This window comes from Rattus rattus, chromosome 1, assembly GCF_011064425.1.
Source record: "Rattus rattus isolate New Zealand chromosome 1, Rrattus_CSIRO_v1, whole genome shotgun sequence".
In the NCBI taxonomy this organism is placed as follows: Eukaryota; Metazoa; Chordata; class Mammalia; order Rodentia; family Muridae; genus Rattus; species Rattus rattus.
In genome coordinates, this window is record NC_046154.1 from 172644940 (window position 1) to 172668738 (window position 23799).

At 43.9% G+C, this 23799-nt stretch overlaps 2 protein-coding genes across 2 annotated transcripts in view; one reads left to right on the forward strand and one right to left on the reverse strand.

Moving 5' to 3' along the window:
* The window catches only part of Ccdc38 (coiled-coil domain containing 38), a 37328-nt gene extending 22459 nt beyond the window's left edge, over positions 1-14869 (forward strand). Inside the window, 9 exon segments of the mRNA XM_032916774.1 lie at positions 755-827; positions 4497-4648; positions 6572-6707; positions 11051-11093; positions 11096-11157; positions 11159-11236; positions 12044-12249; positions 13936-14029; positions 14667-14869. Of these exon segments, the coding sequence (XP_032772665.1) occupies positions 755-827; positions 4497-4648; positions 6572-6707; positions 11051-11093; positions 11096-11157; positions 11159-11236; positions 12044-12249; positions 13936-14029; positions 14667-14780 (958 nt within the window). The 3' untranslated portion in view covers positions 14781-14869.
* A 975-nt stretch (positions 14870-15844) lies between these two features.
* Positions 15845-22105, reverse strand: Snrpf (small nuclear ribonucleoprotein polypeptide F). The gene is made up of 4 exons (XM_032911509.1): positions 21974-22105; positions 20424-20549; positions 16457-16521; positions 15845-15973 (listed from the first exon to the last, which is right to left on the reverse strand). Exons 1-4 carry the CDS (start codon positions 21974-21976, stop codon positions 15907-15909), a joined length of 261 nt encoding a protein of 86 aa, XP_032767400.1. The 5' UTR covers positions 21977-22105; the 3' UTR covers positions 15845-15906.
* Positions 22106-23799: the final 1694 nt, after the last annotated feature.

The following is a 23799-nucleotide window of genomic DNA, read 5'->3' on the forward strand; positions in this document are numbered from 1 at the left end:
GGTCAGGCATGGTAGCCTCAAGGAAGGGTTCTGAGCTAAGACTACCATATCCCGCAACAGGGATCCCGTGCCAAACCATAGGGCAATGCCTCAGCCAGGATATCAACCTCGGCTCAATCAAGTGCAAAATGCCACCACTGGATTCTCCATGTCCCTTTGTGGTCACATCCACATCCTCTTCCCCTGGCAGCCCCTACTCTGTTCATTTCTCTGGTTTTTATCGTTTCAAGAATGCAATGTAAGAAGAATCATGCAGAATGTAATCTTTAATAATAATTCCCAAGAGATCCAACCATGTTAGACCGCGAGCAGTTGGTTCTCTTGTCGAGCAGTGCTCTGTGGTCTGAACATTGTGTCCTTGAACTGTTCACCCCCTGATTTCTAGTTTGGGGCTATAGTGAATGTTTTATGTATCTGGGTGTTTGGCCTGCATGCGTGGTGAACCCTGTAATAGGGGCTGGTGACATCGCTCAGTGGTTAGAGCACTGGCTGCCCTGGCAGAGAATGTGGGTTCGATTCCCAGCATCCACATGTTGGCCCACAACACAGGCTCTTGTGGCTTCTATGAGCATCAGGCATGCACATGGTACATTGACATACATGCAGATAAAACACTCACAGCGTAAATAAAAATTAGGTAAAAAAAAAACCCCAACTTTGTGATAGTTGGGGTTCAGAGTCATTTAGGGACAAAGACAAACATGTTAACAGAAAATTACTCAGAAATGGTTTCTTTCCCTTTTTTCTTTTACAGTCGGCCTGAGAGCATTGCCTCGGAGGACAGTTTGGAGTACTTTATAGAGGACGAGATAGTGGAGTTTGATCTGGTAACCAGATTGTTTCTTAATTCTACCTGTACGTAGTGTACATGTTCACTCATTTCTCCTGCAATGTCCTGTTCCAAATATATCACCCTTTTTCCAGAAGGAAACACGATTTGATACTGTTCTTAAGACCTGTCTATTACCAATACTTGTCATCAAGCCATCTATGAAAAACAAACATTTAAGAAGGTAACATGTCAGCCCTTTTAAGGGCGAGGCAGGAGAACCACAGATTTCAGACCAAGAAGCTAGATATGGCAAAGCAGGCCTGTAATCCTAGCTCTTGGGAGGCTGAGGCAGAGGCCTGAGGGCCCAGGTTATCTTCAGATAGTTAGCAAGTGGGAGGCCAGCCTAGCCTACAAGAGAGGCTCCCAACTCAATAAGACAAAAACCAAATCAAAAACAATAGCAAACACAAAATTCAAGGCCCGCTTGGGCTACATAGTGTGTTCTAAACCAGTCTGAGGTCCTTAGTGAGCCCGTCTCAAAACAGAAACAAAAGCAAAACAACAAAAAACAAATGCAAAACCTTTTGGAGAAGATAGATACTCTACAACAACTCTACAAACATTGTTACTCTTAGATTGTTATTTGCGTGTGGCATATGTATTTAAGTTTGCATGTATGTGAATGCACGTGTGACTGTCCATGCCCAGGGCAGAGCTGCCACTGGGCGTGTCCTGTGATTGCATTCCACTTTATTTCCAGAAACAAGGCTCCTCGATGAATCTGCAGCTCACAGATTTTGGCAACCTATCGAGCTTGCCCTGGGAATCTCCTAACCACTGGGGTGATGATGGGTGGGTGGGAGGGTTTGGGGGTCAGCTGCCACACTCTGATCCTCATCCTTGCACAGAAAGTGCTCCAGCCTCCGAGCCAGCCCAGGACTTATTTTCACCCTATTGGGTAGCAGAACCACAAATATTCCTCCCTCAAAACACCCCATTACAGCTGCAAAACCGATTGCGGTCTCCCCGTCTAAATGCGATCACAGAGGCTTGCAAGTGATTGAAAGAGAAACAAAACAACCCCTACCAAACACCCCTACCATTATTACACAGGACGTACCTTACCCAGGTCATTCTGCTTTGAAACCTGTGCTCAAACCCAGGTGGTCCAGCTTAACGTTTTCCGTGTGAAGGGCAGCACTGTTGACCATGCACGCCCTGTTGGATAGCATCTTGCAAACCTGAAGCACTGTGCCCATCTAATACCCTCTCCTCTAACCTCCAGCCCCTGGCAACCATCTTTCTGTTTCTAAGAGACTGGCTATTTAAATATATAAATATTTAAATAAGCATCTTGTGCACTATTGGTCTGGATTTGGGGGCGTGGGCTTTTTCACTTAGCATGATGGTCCTTCAAGCTCATTTAGATTATGCCACAATGGGGCTAGGTAGCGAGCAAATAGGTACAGTACTTGCTTTGTGTGGTAGTTTGAATAGGAATGGCCCCCATAGACTTGTGTGAATGCTTGGCCCATAAAAAGTGACACTCTGGCTGGGGACTTAGCTCAGTGGTAGAGCGCTTACCTAGGAAGCTCAAGGCCCTGGGTTCGGTCCCCAGCTCCGGAAAAAAAAGAACCAAAAAAAAAAAAGAACCAAAAAAAATAAAAAAAAGTGACACTCTTAGGAGGTGTGGTCTTTTTCGAGGAGGTGTGGCCTTGTTGGAGGAGGAGTGGTCTTGTTGGAGGTGTGGTCTTGTTGGAGGAGGTGTGGCCTTGTTGTAGGAGGGGTGGCCTTGTTGGAGGAGGAGTGGTCTTGTTGGAGGAGGTGTGGCCTTGTTGGAGGAAGTGGTCTTGTTGGAGGAGGTGTGGCCTTGTTGGAGGAGGTGTGGCCTTGTTGGAGGAGGTGTGGCCTTGTTGAAGGAGGTGTGGCCTTGTTGGAGGAGGTGTATTGTGGGTGGGCTTGTGCTCTTATAAGCTGCCCAGTGTGCCTCAGTCTCTTCCTGCTGCTGTGTATCCAGATGCAGAACTCTCTGCTCCTTCTCCAGCAGCACTATGTCTTCCTGCATGTTGCCAAGTTTCCCTCCATGATGAAAATGGACTGAACCTCTGGAACTGTAAGCCAGCCGCAATTAAACGTTTACCTTTATAAGAGATGCCTTGGCCATGGTGCCTCTTCACAGCATGACCTGATTTCCAGACCCAGAATCCGTTATAACCCCCCCCCTTCAAAAAAAATCAGGCATAGTGCCACAAAGCTTATAATCCTAACACCTGGGAAGCAGGGACAAGCAGATCCCTGGGGGTTGCTGGCCAGTAAGCATGTCCTACTTGGTAAGTGTCAGGCCTGCCAAAGATCGTCTCGAAAGAAAGAAAGGAAAAGAAAGAAAGGAAGAAAGGAAGAAAGAAAGGAAGGAAGGAAGGAAGGAAGGAAGGAAGGAAGGAAGGAAAAAACCGGATGGGCAGTGTCTGAGAAACCACACCTGAGGCTCTCCTATAAGCCCCAACACTGTGTCATGTGCACACATAGCTGCACACACACGTGCAGAACCACACAAATGCACTGTAGAAGAGAATGTCTCGGACCGAATAACATTCCATTGTGTGTATGTGCACTATATTCCCTTTATCCACCTATCTATGAATATTTTCTGTTGTGTCTGTGTCATAGCTGCTATAAATAATAATATGAACACATGTATTAGTGATATATGTCATCTTTGAGAATGCTTACATAAGGTAATACATGTTCTTAAAAAGCCAGGACCTATCAAATAATTACCTTGAGAGGAAATGAACCTCCATCAATCTCTTACCTCTCCTCCCATCTTTCCTCCCCACCCCAATTCCTGCCTCCACTTCCCACTTTTTTTTTTTTTTTTTTTTTTTTTTTTTGGAGCTGAGGACCGGACCTAGGGCCTTTAAAGGCGTTCTGCCACTGAGCTAAATCCCCAACCCTCCACTTCTCTTCTAATAAAGCCTTTCTCCTTTCTTCCTTCCCTCTTTTCCTCTTTAATATCCCCCACCTTTCCCCAGACCCCAAATCATCTCTTTCCATCTACCATCTCTCTGGGAACAGAGCTCCTTTACAATGGTCTCTGCCTCCCTGTCCTCCAAACTGTTGTGTGGATTCAGGACATTTCCAAAAACATTTGTCTTGCAAGTGTGGTCCCCAGTTCTTGCTGGGAGGGTGGGGTCACCACTGCAGACCTTGTGACATCTGCCGAGATGTGATGTCTCTGGAGATGGGGACTAGTGGAAGAAAGTTAGGTCATTGGAGGTGTGTTCTTGAAAGGGAAGAGGACCCCTGGTGCCTTCTCTCTTTACCTCTTGGTTATGGTGAAGTGGCTTCCACCATGTGATCCTGACACCGTGTACTCTGCCAGTATACATATATCATATATATATATATATATATATATATATATATATATATATATATTCATTCCCAGGGCAAAAATAAATAGTCCCTCGTTAAAAGTTGACTTCTCTCAGGGGTTGGGGATTTAGCTCAGTGGTAGAGCGCTTGCCTAGGAAGCAAGGCCCTGGGTTCGGTCCCCAGCTCCGAAAAAAAAAAGAACCAAAAAAAAAAAAAAAAAAAAGTTGACTTCTCCAGTAGCTTGCCACAGGGGTGGAGACCTGATGCATGACAGCCCCCCTCCCCATACTGTCAGACAAGTCACGTGAGCGCATCTGTGAGACGCTTCTCTTCCCTGTTGATTGATTAGATGCCAGAGATCTATTTCAAGGAGCCGGAGGAGTTACTGCAGGTCCTCACGGAGCTGGAAGAGCAGAATCTCACCTTGGTCCAGTATTCCCAAGATGTGGATGAGAATCTCGAAGATGTCAACAAAAGAGAACGATTTATACAGGATAAGATGTGAGTGGGTTCTTCTTAGTCAACAGTTACTAACCAGAGACCGCATCCGACCACTCATGATGGTTCCTCTCCTGGTGTGGGCTGGGGTTTGACTTAAGAACGATTTACATGATGATGGGTACAAAGGAAGACTGACATCTGGACAGACTAGGCTGGTTTCAGTTTAACGTTCCTCCTGCCTTCTCTCACTCTTTGAAGCTTTTTCCTAGCTGGAAAGGTGGAAATGGCTCCAGGACAGCTGTCGCCGGGCTACCTGTCACTACAGATTGAGGGGGTCATGAATGCAATTTCCATGGGTGTGACTCTCCAAAGTGACTCTCTGTCTTGTTCCGTAATGTATCTATCAGCATAGCAGGCCTAGTACAGAGGAGACCAGAGTCCCAGGCTACCTCTGCCCTAAGACTACAGTTTTGAGAAGAGCCTCCGATTATAAAGAATGAAGCCTTGTATCCATCAGATTACAAAAGGTGTAGGCCTGTTTGGAACAGTTGTCTGGGTCAGAAGACGGCAATCTTTCTTCTTCTTCTTCTTCTTCTTCTTCTTCTTCTTCTTCTTCTTCTTCTTCTTCTTCTTCTTCTTCTTCTTCTTCTTCTTCTTCTTCTTCTTCTTCTTCTTCTTTTTTTCTGGAGCTGGGGAGCGAACCCAGGGCCTTGCGCTTGCTAGGCAAGCGACCTACCACTGAGCTAAATCCCCAACCTGACGGCAATCTTTCTAAGCAATTAGGGTTAAACTACATTTAAACTTCAGAACCAATTTGTCCAGAAGGCAAGGACCTGAGACACAATCCCAGTTTCTTCACCCAGCCTGAGTGTGTGTGTGGTGGCCCAGCCGTGATCCTCCAGCCAGGATGGGCGTGTTAGGAGGGGAAAAGATCTATGTCTGAATCTTTCTCTGGAGATTTTTTTTTTTTTTTATGAGAACTGGAAGGCAAGCTAAGCAGACATATCTATCTTCCCTGAACCTGAGGCTATTCTGGTGATCAGCCACATCTGGGGACATCTGGGGGGCCTGGGGGGGCCACACACTGCTGTTTTCGGTCTGGAGGTTTGAGGGGATCCACAATACTAGAGAAAGGGGAGAAAATGTGTTCTAGTGGAAATTAACACCTGCATGTAAGCTTTTATTTGCTTCCTGGTGACTTGACTGGAAGGCTTGAGAGATGCCTCAGGGGATAAAACAATTACTGACCAAGCATGAAAACTTGAGTTTGAATCTTGGAACCTGCACAAAAGCCAGACCGCAGTAGTGCACACCGTTAAGCCCAGCACTCCTAATGGGAGGCAGAGACAAGAGACTGTCCAGAAGGCCATGGGCCAGACGGTCTGGCATTTGCCAAAACAGAACCTTGGGGCCACTGAGATGCTCTAGTGGGTAGAGTGGCTGGCTGCCAAGGTAGAGTTCAGTCCCTGACTCCACATGGAGAGAGAGAGCCGGAGACAGCCAAGTCCTCCAAGATGTCTGTGACTTCCACATAGGCCATAGCATCCACCCCCCACTCCCGTCACACACACGGAAAGAAGGCCTTTCTCAGACAAGGTGGAAAATGAGGATTGGTACCTGAGGTTGCTCTCTTGACCTGTGGGCGAGCATGGTGAGCACAGGCCCCACTCACGGGCATGCATCCTCCACCTCACCATCTCTTCTCCCCCCCCCTCCCCCTCCTTCTTCCCCATCCCCTCTCCCTCCTCCTTTCTCCTTCCCTCTTCCTCTCTCCCTACCTCTCCAGCCCCCCCCCCCACCGCCACTCTCACATATGACGCACACGTGCACGCACGCTTGAGTTGCACGCACTCGGGCCATGTCATCACACGCTGACTCCCTCCGTGGCTGCTGGGTGCCAGGTGCTGACAGGTGCCCCGCAAGAGGGTTGAATCTCTCAACCTTGAGTTACCGACAGGGGTCCCCCTCCTTCCTTTGCGACAGAAACAACAACATCTCGTTCCTTCTGGAGCATAAGAACATGCTTAAGGTGAGCTGTGAACGAGAGGAGGAGAAGGCTGCAGAGTTGGAGCTGAGGTCCAGGCTCTTCAACTTCGGAGAATTCAATTCCGATGCCCAGGTACAGGTTTGGCCTGCGGTGACATTTTATTTTTGTCTCCTGGTAATGATCTGGCCTCCCTGGGTGCTGAGCACTTGACACGGGGAGAGGCAGGGCCACCCAGAAATTGCCAGGGTGTGGAAAAACAGGGTGGAATTAGTTTGTCAATGCGAAACCGTCGATTGGCGAGAGAGCAACCATTTAGACTGACCCTGGGGCTCACGCGAAATGTTGTTCTATTTATTTCAAATGGCCCCTCTGTGTTGGTGTGTGCTTGTGTGATGCAGTTCGCTGCCTTTAACCGTTTGGGTGGTAATTCGTGTGACCAGTGACAGAAGATAGTAAACTTACACAGGTAACCCTGAATGGAGAACTGGCCCAAGCACTGAGCCTAGAATGTGTGTCAACTTCTTTGGGCCTAAATAGACTGGCTTGCCTCCCAGCACCTGTGACACATGCTAACGCCCGTATTTTATTGACAGGTTCCTCTTTCCCAGCCGCATCCAAAGCCCTCCACCAGGGACCGTCCTAACTTCTTGTTAGTGAGCTCAGTTCAGTGCTCCCTTAAGTGTCAGTGCTCAATAAATGTTTGTTGAATGAATGACCACGTTAGTTTTCAGATCCACAAGACACGCCAACCACCACTGCTGTTTCTTGGAATGCGAATCCAAAGCCACCGAGTTGGGGCTCACACCCCATTGACCGCTGCGAACTTGACGTTTAGACAGAGGCAGATCGAGGAACGGGCTGCGTTAGGAAACGTGACCAGCCTCCCCTACCTACACACAGGCAGGGTTACTTACAAGCAAAAGCTGCAGCAGGAAATGTTTTGAGCAACAGCTCAGTTCTCCGTTTTTGTTTTTAATCAACCATTTCTTTTAAACGGTGGTACGCTATACAAAAAGACTTGCCGCCTAACCATCCTGAGTGCGCAATTCAACGGCATTTCAACCTTCATGTAGCATAACTGTCACCACAGGCTGCTTCCAGAACCTTTCCGTCACCACTTAAGCATAAAGCTGAACGTCTTGACCACTTTTTAAAAGGTACAGTTTGGTGGTGTTACATCCGTTCACATTGCTTTGCAGCCAATCTCCAGAACGCCTTTCATCTTGTACATGAAAAGCAGCACACTCTTTTAACTCGAGCTCCCGGTCCCTTCGCTGCTCACCATCTGCTTTGACTCTCTGAGTTCAACTCTTCTACAGGTCTCATATAAGTGGATTTGAGCAGTGTGTGTCGTTTAATGTCTAGCTTGTGTCACAAAGCATCATGTCCTCTGGGTTCATCCACGCCGTGGCGTGTGTCAGGACTGTGTTGAATATTCTCTCCTCTGCACTGTACTTTGCCTACTGTACCAACTGACACTCACCTGATGGACGCTTGTGTTGTTTCTATCCAACTCTTAAATAATTCTGAAGCTATCAACTGTTAAGTAAGAGATAAATTATCTTTGCTATCTAACGGTATCCATACATACCACAACCAAATCACTTTAATCTCAGTTTTAGGGTAACTATTGGGGGGGCATCTTCAATACTTTTAAACATTGAGTCAACCAAGAGAAGGGAGAATCTAGTTTGTGAAAAGCCCAGGGCTCAATGCCCAGAGAACAGAGACTTGATTTAAAAGTTCCTTAAGGGGTTGGGGATTTATCCATAATAAACTAACAATCATAAGTATACGTTTGTACAATTTGCAGGCACACTCTGGAGAATGGGGTAATAACTTATGGTCTTTCAAGAATATACAGTGTGGGATATGGAGGGAGAAAAAAAATGGGAGAATTAGAAGGGTTTTGTTTTGAGGATCGTTGTTAGGCAGCATCTCATTATCCAAAGCTAGCTTCAAACTCACTGTGTCCTTGAGGATGACCTTCAAGCTCTCCTCCTGCACCACCCCTTTGAGGCTGGGATTCCAAGCATATACCACCACACCCAGTTTCATGCAGTTCTGGGCTACCTCACACACACGGCAGACTAGCAGTAACGCAGTGGTTCTCTGCCTTCCTAACGCTGTGACCCTTTAGTACGGTTCCTCATGTTGGGGCGATCCCCAACCACAAAGTTATTTCTGTTGCTACTTCATAACTGTAATTTTGCTACTGTTTTGCATCCTAATAGAAAGATCTAAAATGCAGGATATTGGATATGAGACCCCCGTGAAAGGGTCATTCAGTCCCTTGAAAGGGTCACAGGAGACCCACAGGTTAAGAACCAGTGCACTAAATCAATTAAGCTGCACCCTCACCCAGGCCCAGAGAAAACTATTATATTCTTCTTAGTTTTCCTGTTTCCTCAACCCTATTTTCTTCAAATCTTAAAATATACAACACAAAATCCTTTATGAATAAACATAAATCCCTAATTTTTAAGTCCCCCACTTCAGATTTATTAAGGACTATGAAGGACACCTAATTTTGGTATCCATAAATAGGATTCATTAGGGAATTCAAACCTACAACAATGAGTATTTTTATTCTTTTAAAACATCCACAAGCTAGACAGTGGTGGCACATGCCTTTAATCCCAGCAGTTGGGCAGCAGAGGCAGGTGGATTTCTTAGTTTGAGGTCAGCCTGCTCTACAGAGTGAGTTCTAGGACAGCCACGGCTACACAGGAAAACAAAAACAAAAACAAACAAACAAACAAACAACCCCTCAAAACCTTCACAATTACAAAGGCATTCAATCCTTAAAATTTTCCCAATTCAATATTCTTAAAATAAAAATTTAAACTCCAAATTATCATGAGAAACATGTAAATAAATTTATCTCTTGAGGAATCTTCTCAGAGTGAACCCAGCCCCGGGCAGGCCACAGATGGTGAATAAATGACTCCTACAGGAACCCCACCCCAGTCTCTCCATCCTCAAAAGTGATCACTGTTCTGGCTTCTCACCATCAATTAGCTTTGCTGTCTTGAACTTCATAGAAATGGAGTTATGCCCTCTAATGGCTTTTCCCTGTCATAATGTTTATGGCATCCATCCACGTGGTTTTCAGAGGCAACGATGATTTGCTTTTAGAGACCTTGGAATGGAGTGTTGGCCCCTGGTTCGGTTAGCTGAATTTGGTTGTCTCTAGTTTTATGTGTGTGCGCACTGAAGGAGCTCCCGAGGTTCAGTTGGGAACGTGCATAGTCAGTGCACCACAGAAAAGAGGATGGACTGAAGTACAGACTGCTGGGAAAGAACACGTGATGACACCCAGACAGCCCTCCAGTTTGCTCTGGCCCCAACAGGTCCCGTTCACTGTCGACAGACACCTGAGTTACCCTGGTACTCAGTCTTGGATCCATCTTCCTGCCCACTGGCCCTGGTGAACTCAGCCTGCTGCAACGGTCTCCAATTTGTGTGGTTCTGGTCTGAGCCCGCCCTCTAGTGGCAGGTTAAAGGACCCATTTGCCCATCTCTCCTGCCTCCTGCCACGGTTTCCTTTGCCCTTTAGCTGTATTGGACCAGGAAGTCATTCTCATTTTCATAGTAAGCCATTTTCCTTCATTTCCTTCTCTTAGTTCTTAATCTGTTTTCATCTTGTAGTTCCCTCTCCTGTTTAATGAGGGGACTAAAAAGACAAAAAAAAAGAAAAAAAAAAAGAAAAGGCACTATCTAAAGTCTCTGCCCATCCTTGACTCTGTGTTCAAGTCTCTTTCCATCAAAAAGGACATGTTCCTACCAGTTTTTCTTAAAACGTGCATTAAATACTTGAAATTCCCATGTACATTAGGGCAAAATAACTTTTTTCTTCAAGAAAAAATATAACCCAGGTGGCCTAGCCCAAGCCGCCCCACTCTTGTGGCAATCACTGTCCTAGCCCATGTGCCAGGGTTACAGACATAAGCCACGTCTTCTACCAAGATTCCTCCTCCTCCTCTTCTTCTCTTCTCGTTTTTAATACAAAGTGTGTTGCCCCCTGGGTGGGGTTCTTCGATTTCTTTCTTTTTATATTTGTCTGCCCTTTAGCCATCTCCAAGATCTCTAAGAAAGTGCGGAGGTCTATAAATAGGAAACAAAGTAAGCGCTATGCTAGAGGAGGAAACTGTGGCAAACAGGATTTATGGTTTACTTTCGTTATTATTTTATTTCTGTAAGTTTTAAGGGGAAAGGCTGTCCTTTTAATATAAATGAAAACAAAGTATTTAGAAAGCGAGAAACTAGGAGCCTTGTAATAAACAGGATCTTCGGAACATCTGTTAAAGCAAGAAGTGGGGGCAACAAGCTGTTGGAAGTTGCAGACCTTGGCTTACGTGATGGCGGCTGTGAGGCCTTTATGGTTCCAGGATGGGTCTCCCCAGTGGAGGGAGTCACATCAGCCTTGGGTGTGTTTTTCTTGACTTTCTGGTGATTCTCATCTTCTTGAGCAGAAGCCTGTAATCATGAGGCAGGAACCTTCATGGAAATCGACTTATTTGCTGAGAAGTTTATTGAGTTCCTCTTGACGAATATCAGACAGCCAAAGCCGATATCGGATGACCCCCTTTCACCTCCCAAGTTACATTATCTATCAGCTCAAGAGACTGCAAAATCAAGTAAAACATCGAAGTGTCGAGGTACAGGGATTGGCGGGCTTCGGCCTAAGTTTTCTTTAGATTAGATTTACAGCAATGGCTTCCCTGTGAAGATCTCAAAAATTAAACTCCTAAAAGGCTGTTCGGTCAGCCTAGGAATCTGTTGCTTGTACACACATTTCTCTGAAAGCATTCATTTATTCAGCAAACATTTATTAAGTGTGTAGCTATGCGCAAGGCACTGTTTTAGGTGTGCACAGTAACATAAGCAGTAGTCCCTGCCCTCCAGTCCCCCCACCTCAAGACAGGGACTGGGCACATAAACACCCATCAGGCGGCAATATAAGCTTTTAGTGAGTTTATAGTACAATAAAAAATGGGGCGGGGGCACATTATGCCATTGGTGGTATAAAGTGATTTGAAATGTGTATGTTTTCTGTACTTGGAACATTTAGGGAATCTGGTCAACAAAAACCGTTCAGGCCAAAATTACTTTTATACACATACTTGTATATACTGTATATATTTTAATACAAGTCAAGGTGTCACTATAATAATGACCTGACTATAAATTACAACACAACTATTTCCCTGCTACCTGTTCTCACTGATTTGTCTTTTGAAACATTTATGGAGCAGGTAGGGTGTAGCCCAGTGGTAGAACATTTGCTTACCATGTGTTAGGTCCCAGGTTCTATCCCCAGCACTAGATGATGATGATGGTGATGATGACGGTGATGGTGACGCTTAAGAGCTTTCCACTTGTAACAGTAGAATGGAATCTTGCATTTACTGACATCGAGCCACCACATAGTGATGGAACGTTTTCTGCTTTTTTCTTGCGCTCAGGAAAAGCTGATAGACTCACTTAGTAAAAAGATTAACCAAGTCTACAGAGTCTGCATTGGAGATGCTGAGGTTGGCAGTCTGAACGCAATTCAAAAACTGGTCAAAGTGGAGTCTCGCCTGGTGGAGCTGAGCGACCTCATTGAATCTATTCCCAAAGAGAACGTGGAAGCAATCGAAAGGATCAAACAGAAGGAGCGACGGCAAAAGTACTGTGACCGTCTTCTCCTCCGTACAGTGAATGGCTGTCTTAAGTGGCATAAGTCCCACTCTATTGTCTGCGATCTCTATATGGCAAGCATTGCAAAATGGAGATGCAGTGGAGTTAACTCAGCCCTGCCCTCCCACAGAGAATGTTCTTAGGAAATAAGAGTGTTATCGTTACTATTTGTAATGAGCACTGTGACCCGAGGACTGGGTAAATACTATGTTTACCAGAGACAAGCGACCTAATTAGGATGGGGGACAGAGGGAGTCTCAAATATGAACATTTCTTTAGGGCTGTCGTGTAAAGGAACTACACTATGGTGAAGGGTCTGTCCTTAGATGACCACAAACGACTCTCTCTATAAAGGAATGGCAACACTTAGGTGACACTGTGTGACGTTTAGCTGGCACTCCCACCCCCCACTCATTTATCCACAGACCTTACATGACTGAAACCTTACCCCTGCAGATTTCTGACTTGAAGGTCTTTATGGTCATTTTGTTTGGAACGGTTATCACTGTAACATAGCTGCCACTATTACATGACAATGTGACAAGCAATGTTCATGGTCTAGCAAAGGGAACTATAGAGGCAGATGAGCATTGTGGCTCCAGGCGTGAGCACGAAGCCTGCCTGCTTGCCTTTTAGCTACAACTACTGTGACCTACAGGAGGGATCAAATGTCTAGTCTATTTCACTGTGTTTTAAAAAAGAAGTCACAAGATATGGTAATTACTTCAGAGGGGTGATGTATCAAACTAACAATATAAAATCATTGAATATGCTTGGAAGATACTAGCCATTAATACTGTTACATTACTGATGCAGGGAGGGTATTATTTCTCCCTTGTAAAAATGAGGGTGACTCGGACAGCTCTTATAGCACATTGAGCAGACTTATCTAAGCAGAGGACAACTCCTTCCCAATGACCTCAGGTTCCTCAGTACCAGGGAGTGCGATTACAATTTGTTTTCAACAGTAATATGCATACAGTTCCAGTTGTCAAAGAACTTTTTCCTCCAAGGGTTAGAGCAACCTTCCTAATGATCCAAGCCTTCACAGGTCTTCACATTGTGGTGACCCCAACCATAAAATTATTTTCACTGCTAATTTGGCTAGTTATGAAGAGTAAATTATCTGATACGGAACATCTGATATGTGGCTCCTGTGGCTGTAAAGGGGTAATGAGCCACAAGCTAAGAACTGCTTGGTTTAATGGTACCTAACAAAGCACCCAGTTCTGTACAAAAAGGGTTCAGGAGACACTACCATTCCCTGAAAACACTGGGATGTAGGTAGCTACTGCCTTGTCTGAGTCTGTGCCTACACTAACAGGCAGAATTGGCTTATACTGGTCTTAAACTGAAGGCATCATTCAAAATGATCTGAATAGTTTGTGGCAATCGATACACTCGGGTGATGTGCACACTTCCCTGCCTTTAAAGGCAGGTCAAGGGGGTGGCTAAGATCTAAAGTGGCTATGGTACAGAAAGTGCCTGAGCAGGAACTGAGGGAGAGGTATTTCTCCAAAATGTTGAAATCAAATGCCTTCCCATTGCCTGAATATTCAGTCATCATCGTGGAAATCTTGTATTTGGATCGTTCATCTCCAAACAATAACAATGTAGATGTTTCACACTTCATGATTATAGAACTTCTAATAACTCTCCTCTTCACCTATGACAGGCTTCGTGAAGAGAAGATGAGAGAAAAGCAGAGACACCAGGAGGAGAGGCTAAAAGCTGCTCTGGAAAGAGCAGTGGCACAACCCAAGAAGAAGGTTTGTCTTCTACATAATAGGCCCCTGTCCCAGTCCCACATGAGAACTGTCCTCCTAGAAAGGCCATGTCCTTCTGAGCCTCCCATGACAGCAGAATATGGTGTTTCCCTTATGCACATGCCCAAGTCACAAACACTTCACCTGTAAGTGCAAAACGGAAAGCAAAGGGAGACTCCCCTCCAGAGAAGGGGCAGGCATGAATTACAGGTTTCTTAATCCTTCTGATGAAAACACTTCCAACATCCAAGAACACTGATGTTTAAAATGGTTTTCTCAAAATTGGCTCAACAAAGCACCCTCTTGTAACCATGGAAGAAATACAGGTACAGCACTGAGGAATGCAATGTTAACATCCAACACTGCTTTCTGGAACAGCCATATTTGAGCCACATGCTACTTACTCAGTGACTTTCTGTAAATCTCTCCACTGACCATAAAAGCTAGCTGCTACCTCTTGTATACAATGGGCAACTTGCCAAGCAACGCTGGACATCTGCTAGGTCATACCAATCCCCTGTACCCTATTTACTAGTTTAAAACATTTGGTTCTTGTAAAACTTCAAGTAAATAGTGGCATCATACATACTGTGAAAGAAAAGTTATGCTAAAGAAAGTTACTTTATTTTTCTTTTTTCAGTTGGGAAGACGACTTATCTACCGGTCAAGACCTCACTCTGCTAACAAACATGAGCTACTTTTAATTGGTGATCCGAGATCAAAGACACAGGAGGAGGAGTATTTTTTTAGTTGAACAGGATCCTGAAGACACTTATTAGCAAGTTTGTATGTGGATGTTGGCTCTCAGTGATGCACTACTGAGCTAACAGATCCCAGGGATGCAGTAGACCTTTACCTCAAAGCTTACAGGATAGGAATAGCAACCGTTTTCTGCTGAGACTCTTTATTACTCATTGGTACCATTCGATGAGCTAAGCAATATTAGACTTTAGGCTGTCCCTGTTGGAGACATACATCCAAAGTCAATTTATTGATATAAAATGAAGTGGAAATTATAGTAGAATGGCCCCTCAGAGCATGAGAATCTTAATCATATTTTCTAAAGCAGTAAGGAAGTTCACAGCTTTGAATATACACTTTTATAATGTATTATTGTTAAAACAACTGGACAGGTTTAAAACTTACAAACTGATAGCCTATGGTCTCAGAACAAACATGAGACTGGTTTTACTTAGCATTAAGCTCTGAAAACTTTATCAGGAAACTTCTAAGTGAACAAAACCAAACACCTTCAGCCTAAATATCAATTTGTATTATGCTCTATCTCCATAATTATTTCAATTTTCATGTTTTGACTTAGCTACAATATATACATTATTTAGTCTGTATCAATATAGAAATAACATAATTTATTAATAAAATATATATTAATACCAAGAAAATGTTTAACTTTATGCATGTTAAGAGTGGTTTGGAGGGGTTGGGGATTTGGCTCAGTGGTAGAGCGCTTACCTAGGAAGTGCAAGGTCCTGGGTTCGGTCCCCAGCCCCGGAAAAAAAAAAAAAAAAAAAACAAGAGTGGTTTGGAAACCTTAAACAACACAGCTGCTTTGAAGAGGTCTCAGTTAATATAATTACAAGGGCTGAAACTCACCTTAAGAAAAATTATGAAGCATAGAACCATCCTTTACAGAAATAAACAACAAACAAGCCAGCCAGTGGTGGGATTACAAAAAGAGTCCCCTGGAATGATACTGGGTAGCTTTTCAAACATTAGTTCTAAGAAATCGTTCATCCATTGTTTCAGCATTTGCACTTTGCTTATGTCTGCATATAAATAGTCCACAAGTCAAATTGAAAAAAAAACCCCAATCTTTATTGTATAGAAATACATATATATAAAAAAAAAATTCCAAGATGCTATTCTCTCATCTCCCCATCTTCCTCCTCCTCTTCAACACCTCTGATGTAGAGGACATTATTACACCTGTAAGAGAAAACACAGTCCATTCTGAGCTGCACTCAGAACCCACGCATGATCAAGTCAACACTGCTCCGTCCTGACACTGGTCACTGAACTCACAGCTCATCACTCTTCCTGTTAGTCCTAGACAGATGTTTTAAAAGCACACCGCACGTATTTTTACCACCATCATCACAATTTCATCTCTACAACTTAGAATGTAGGTGGTCACTGATACTGGACAATGAGTACAACAGTTGGACCCCACTAAAATTCAAATCTAAGTTCCTATAACCCTGAGAGCCGGGAAATGTAGATCAACAGTAGGAAAACCTCAGTTAGAAACTGAAATCTTCCAACACGTTAGCAATTTCGCAGGTTTCTGAGGTCTAGTTGTAGAGTACTTTTTTTATTTTTTAAGCAATCTACCAAACTAAAGGACTAATTTAAGCAGATATTTCTGAGGTGCGTTAGCAACTCCTTTCACACACACAAATGAGTCTATACCTTATTAGAACTTCACCCAGATGTCCAGACAATGCCCCATCTATGTATTCTTCTGTATTTGCAAGCTTTAGACAAAAAGAAAAAAAAAGATATTAGCATAATTGCACAGAAGGAGAGTGCAGCATCCCTCCCTACTCCTGTTTAGAACCAGTAACTGAGACCACTCCACACCAACAACTCAAGCTGTCTCCATAAACAGTAATTACAAGATCAGCTTTCTATCACTCCTGTGTCTTTGGACTTCATGTATTCATTAAGACATGCATGGGTATAGAACTAACACATAACAGAGCTTGTTTCAAAGTTGTTAAGCCTTTTAGATGTTATTTTTATCTAATATCGAAGTGTTTCTTAAATTTTCTGAAAATTCAGCTCTAAAGAACCAGATAGTAACTTTTAAAGCAAAACATTCTGAATCATATTAACGTGTCCAAATGGGTGTATAAAAGCTATGGCTAAAATATATTAGCCAACAATCAAACCAAAAAGTAAGATTTTAAAAATCTTATGTACTCTATGTTGGGGGGAGGATCAAGAATGATCTTTAGGGTTACTTTGGTGAACTCTATTCTAATTTTAAATTAGAAATCTTTAGTTATCATTCCTTTAAAAATGCCGTATGGGGTCATGAAAGGCAGAACAAGAGAAGGAAGTTTCTTTCGTAAGTAGGAGGTGGACAAGAAAAAGAAATAGGTAAATGCGGCTGGCATAAAGCATTGAAGACATAGGAGCTGCTTCTCTGGAGGAAAACAAAGCAACCTGAGAACATGTCACTAGAATAAATGTTTGCAAGATTATTTTGTACATAATTCCTATCAGAATTGTATGCAGTATGTATGTATGTATGTATGTATGTATGTATGTATGTTATGTTATGTTTTTGAGAAAGGGTTTCTGTGTAGTTCTGGCTGTCCTAGAACTTACTCTATAGACCAGGCTGGCCTTGAACTCAGAGATGGACCTGCCTCTGCTTCTGATTGGTGGGATTAATGGTGTGCATCATCACCACTGCCCACCATAAGTAACTACTTTCATGTCCCTAACACTTAAATGGCTTCTACGTTTTACTACGTGAATGCCCCAAAGTTTAGTGCTTACTAAATCCAAAGGCCTCACTACTGCTGAAAGGCTCTCAGGGACTGCCAATCCAAACCTCCCACTCTGGTCGTCTTGCTGTACCTCAAACACAAGCACACCCCCGCAGACAGACACTTTCGCCTGCTATTCCTTCCAACGGAGACAATTTTGTCCCAGATGTCTCTTTGAAGGCTAGGCTGTTCAGCACCAGAAGTGGTAACCCTGGTTGTGCTTTACCATCGTACTGTGCACCATCCCCAGTTATCTGTGGTCCATAACCGTCTCCCACCACTGAAGCAAGCTCAAGGATATGGACTTTGTTTTGCTCACTGGTATATTCATGGCACCAACAGATAAACATTTGGCTGACTGAAGCAACTCAAATTGGCTCTCTCAGAGATACATTTGTACCTCAGGGGCTATATTAACTGCAAGATCAACTATTAGGTGGTTTATTTTTTTCAACAGGGTCTCATGTATTCCAGGCTGGATTGCAGCTCCCTGTGAAATGAGGGTAGTGTTTTAATCTCTGATCTTCCTACCTCTCTCACCAGCTTTCATCACCACACCAAGGGACAGGGATGGGACTTAAATCGCACCTTCTGTGGTTTTCAACGTACTCATATAATTGAGCTCTCATCCCTAATTCCACATTATTTCCAGCACCACAGGCACGCCTTCCAGACTTTTCTATAGCTTTTGTGAATAACTCGTTTCAAGAATTTTCCAGACCCAAACTCTCAGTATTCTCATTAGCTGGATTTCTGGTTATCTATCCACCTAAGTAACCTTTCGAACCTGGGCAGAAACTACAACTAAACACAAAAAAATTAAAAACGGGCAAAGTGGTGCATGCCTTTAAGTTCAACACCTAGGAGGCAGAGGCAGGCAGATCTCTAAGTTAGGCCAGCATGTTCCAGGTCAGCCACAGCTACATAATGAGACCTTATCTTAAAAAGTACAAATAAATAAATGGGTGAAGGGTGTGAGTAACACATTTCTTCAAAGATGATAAGCACATAGTTAATAAACACACGAAAAGGTGCTCAATGTCATTGGGGAAATGCAAACGAAAAGGAGACACTTCCTCAGATCCAGGAAAATAATATTTTATACACTAAAAAGAGGAATCTCATATAAAACAAGTATCAATGCAGATCTGAACAAACAGTAACTCTTGGGTAACATTTGAAGGAATCAAAACCACACAGCTGCTATGTAAAACAATTATGACAGCTACCCAAAACCAATAAACGATGAACCAGCAATCCGACTCCAGTGTATGTGCTCCAAAGGGTTAAAAGGAGACTTGAAAAAAAGGCTTATTTGAGGCTGGGGAATTGGCCAGAGGTCAAGAGCACTTGCTTCTTTTCCAGAAGACCTGGGTTCAATTCCCAGAACCCACGTGGTGTGCACAACATCTGTATCTCCAGTTCCAGGGTGCTGAATGCCCTTTTCTGAATTCAGTGGGTACGAGGTACACACATGGTACACTGACACACTTGCTAGAACAGCCATAAATAAAGTGAAAAAGTAGAAATAAAAATGAAAAGGCTGAGAATATGGCTCAGTGGTTGCCTGCTTGCAAAGCATGTACGACGCTCTGGGCTTGATCTCTAGAAGTTCAAAAACTGGACAGACGGGCTGGAGAGATGGCTCAGCGGTTAAGAGCACTGACTGATCTTCTAGAGTCCCTGAGTTCAATTCCCAGCAGCCACATGGTAGCTCACAACCATCTGTAATGGGATCCGATGCCCTCTTCTGGTGTGTCTGAAGAGAGTGATGATATGTATATATATAATTAATTAAACAACTGAATAGACTAAAATGTGTTATAGCCATATAACAAGGTATTATTCAGTCCTGAAAAGCAGTGACTTCTGATACTCTATAATATAAATGAATCCTAAAGTCATAATCACACCAGACAAAAGGACAAAAAGCCTATCCCAAAGTATTCATGGGGGGTTTGTTCCAGGGCCTCTCAGAGGACCAAGGGTGTTGGAGCTCCTTGTTTCAAATAGCTAAGAATCTGCATATAACCTAAAGTCCTTCATGTAATTTCTAGACTAATCATGACCCAGCAGAGCGGAGAAAACAAAAGGACTATCTCTTGAGCACAGATAGAATTTCTCTTAAGAATTTTTGATCTGAAGCTAGTTGAATCTAATACATTCCACCTACAGGAGGTACCAAGAATAGATAACTCAGAGAGAGAGACCACTCAAGCGTGGGCTGGATTACAGGTGGTCCAGGAAATAGGGAGTATTTTTTTTTCTTTTTTTTCGGAGCTGGGGACCGAACCCAGGGCCTTGCGTTTGCTAGGCAAGCGCTCTACCACTGAGCTAAATCCCCAACCCCAATAGGGAGTATTTTTAATGGACAGAGAGTTCCACTTGTTGAGTCCCAACGCCACTGCATTACAGTGAGTTTCAGGCTATCCTTTACTACAAAGAAAAAACTGGCTGAATCGGCTGAGGAGACTAAGCAAGAAGCATAGTCAATCATCCGTGTGTTCTATGGAAAAATGCTTTTAGTGAATTACTTTCATGTTTTACAATTCTTTAAAGCACTTTAAAATTTCCCCTTGAAAAATTCTTTGAAGAAGGACGTGCTGGGAAGTTTTGCTTTCTGTAATAAACTAGTTTTTCTTTCTGGTATTAGAGACCAAATAAATGTCAGAGTTCTTCTCTCTTTGGCTGCCATGGTAGTCGATGACTGGGCTCTGAGAACATCCTCCTGCTTCACACTTTAATCCCGACTCCGCCTTCTGTTGTCAATTTAACTGTGCATTCTCAGCAGTTGCAGAAAACCTTGGAGGATAAGGTAACACAGTAGAAACCCCGCTCTCGGTAGGAGCAGCTGCTTACACTGCTCCTCCTCAGCTTACCTGCATGTTCATGTAGCCATCGACAGAGACCAGGTAGCCCTTGTACTCCATGCCCCACTTAAGTTTCACCATCACTGGCTTTCCTGTCAGTCCATTGAGAAAAGGCTTGGGATTGAGGGGTAAACTCTGTGTAAAAACCAAAAGCAGCATTTAACAATTTTTGCTTAGCTCAGCTTTTACCACCCACTCTCCAATGAAACACCAACCAAGACTTTATGGCATCTACGTAGGGCAAACTCTTGATTCGATGTCACTTTATAACTTGTTGGAGGGTGTCTGAGAGAAATTTAAATACCCATTTAGTCAACTTCATAGCCCACCAACGGAAACAAAAATATGAATTATGCAGGTAAGCACTGAGTGACAGGTGGTGGGTGGGACAAGTGTGTAGCACTGGTTGCTTAAGCCAGCTTTGCCAAAGGAACAAAAGCCCCAAATATCTATATGACACTCACTATCCAAGCTCTAACAAAATAAAGGTAAAGGTACAAGGTGATCTCTGCAAACATAAAACACAATTCAGGTGAGAGGACCTCCTAATGCAATCATATCAAGTTTATCCTACAAGAAGTATTCCCTTTAAATTCATAACCTTACCCACACCCCAATCTACTTACACATCATCCCAAAGGATCTTGGAGGGCACAGGGTCTACTGAGTAGGCAACTTATGTTGCCTACAATTTATTATCCACAAAGCAACTACTATTTAAAGTACTTGACAAGTCATGTAGTTATCTTGGCTTAAGAATGCTCCAAAGATCTCTCACTGTACTTGACATTTAGCCTCATACTTCCTAACAGGCGTTGAGGTCCCAAGCTTATCTCAAAGCCACTGTTGTTGCAAGTAGCGGTTAATTCTTGTCAATTCCAACTAGTCAAGCCTACTTTCTAGTTAAGAGTTCGTGTGCGAAATACTCTTCCACCAGCGCTGTCACTTAGAATTCTGGTTAAATGCCACCTTCAGGAAAAAGGCGCTCCTCTGCAGCGTTATACCAATGCGCCTTTCAGAGCATCCTGTCAGCTTCCTGCTTAGCGATCACTACTTGTAAATGCTTATTTTTGCTACCATTTGACTGCCTACCTCCCACACCTGAGAAAATTCAGGATCTGAATTAGCACCCCATCTTTCTGGCACCTAAGAACCGTATTTAATGAATGGAAGGGTAGCCTGGGCGCCTAAGAACCGTATTAAATGAATGGAAGGGTAGCCTGGGCTTTCTGTCCCAGAGGACAATCTGCTAGGTTTGCAAACATCAAGGAATGAAGGCGCACTGTGGAGCGTGCTAAGTAGAAAATAAAAACTCGCTTCAGTTTACTCCTACCCTGTGGCTACACCTTAGGCTCTGGGACAAACAAAACGGGGTAAGACGGCTGGGGATCTCGGAGAAGGGAAGGGCTCCAATGCACACACAGCAAGGCCTCGGAAGCCGGGAAGAAGAGCGAGCGGCCGGCCGCGCGGCGCCTCATGTGGATGAATGGAAGGCATAGCGTGCAGCCGTCCCCGCGAGGCCACCCGTCCTCTAGCCCTGTGGTGCTCATCCTCCTTACCATCGCGAACACCCGCGAGCGCTGCACCCCACTAGCCGCCGACCCCGCCGCTGCCCGCCCCTCGTGACTGGAGCAGCTGCCGCTACACCACCGAAAGGACGGGCGCTAAAAGAAATGGCCGCCAAAAGGAGGCGTAACCTTTCACCTCCCGCCTCGTTGTCTAGGCCTCGATGATTGGTCACCAAAGACGCACTTGGTGATTGGAGGAAATGGAGGTACTGTCTCCTAGCAACCAGAGGTAAAGCGTGTGTTTGTGTCTTCCGCGCAAGTTCCAAGTGGGAGCAATTGAGCGACCCCAGATTTCTTTCCTTCAGGACAAGTAGAAGCTAAATGCCCCGGAGAGCGGACGTGGTTTCTTTAGCTAATGAAGTTTTAATCTGTCCTTAAGTTGAGAGAATGAGATCGGATTCTGGAGGTCTCTGTTCATCCTCCCATAGCTCCAGCACTTGGGGAGTACCTCCAGCAGGGTCCCCTTTTACGGGACTGTTCTTTATCCTAGATTGTCCACTTCCCGGCTTTTAAAGGAAGCCGGGGAAGCAGGACTACGAGAGTGATAGTGAAAAGCACCCAAGTAGGTCTTTACAAAAGTTGAAATCAGGTCAAGTTTGGTCTGGGATACTGTGAATACTGTGGTGGCCTCTTGTCGTTCTGGTGTCTAAGCATTCCCAGGGGAGGTCCTTTTACATGTGTCTGTAAATAAGGATGTGGGAAATTATTGACTATTGACTCTATCACGGGTTAATCTCTCTGATGAAAAGATAGCGATCAGAGTCCCATTTAATCTCCCCATAATCTCAACATTTCAGATACGGTTCACTTGTGATATGAAACCTGTGTAAAGAAAAAAAAAGAGGTACTTTTTTTCCTTTCTTGGGAGATCTAACCCTCTATGAACCTGAACCTGAACTTTTTTTTTTTTTTTTTTTTGGCATGGATTCCCCAAGTAACTCAAGATTTGAGATCGGCCTAGGCCTAAACATGGACATTTATATTATTAAAGTATGCCGACATGTGTTGTCTCAGCGGAGAACAGCACGTCTTATTCTTGCAAAGACCCGGTTCGAATCCCAGTACCCATTTGGTGATTCACATCCATCCAGTACTTCATATGCAGAGGATCAATCTCTCTCTTTTGATTTCTGTGGGCACCAGGCTCTCCCGTGGTACACATGCACACATGCAGACAAAACACAATGAAGAAAAAAAAATCTAAAAAATGAGAAAAAGTATGCTGTTGATCTTGGATACATTTCGGTCAGACTGAAATCTTAGTTCCAACTTTTCCATGGTAATTGAATAATAATTACTGATCCTGGCCCTCAAACTTGCTCTAATTATTCAGTCAGCATTAACAAATCCATACGTTCTAAACTCACAACCCCGGGGATACCTAGTCTGACTTCTAATTTAATACTGTAGGTGATGAAATACTGGGAGTTAGACTGCAAACAGATTCATGTTATTTTTTTTCTCATTGTATTAAGCTACCTGCTTCATTCTGCAAAAGACTAAGAGTGCCAAGGTAAGTAATAAAACCAAGACAAACTGAACGTTTGTCTCTCAGCTTTATGGAAGAAACCAAAGTTACAGGATTTGGGGGATGTACCAGTTTCAAGACTCGAGATTTCTACCATACTTCTACAATTCCGAGCACCCAGAAGAAGTCGTGTTTCAGTCCCTCTGATCTGTAGTTGAACATCTAAGCCCCATCATCCATAGATAACAGACTCTAAAACATTCCTCTCTCTTAGTACATAGCCTGGGCTGGCATCAAATTTTTGCCTCAGCCTCCCAGGTGCTACATTGCACTCCCTCCCATGGCATAG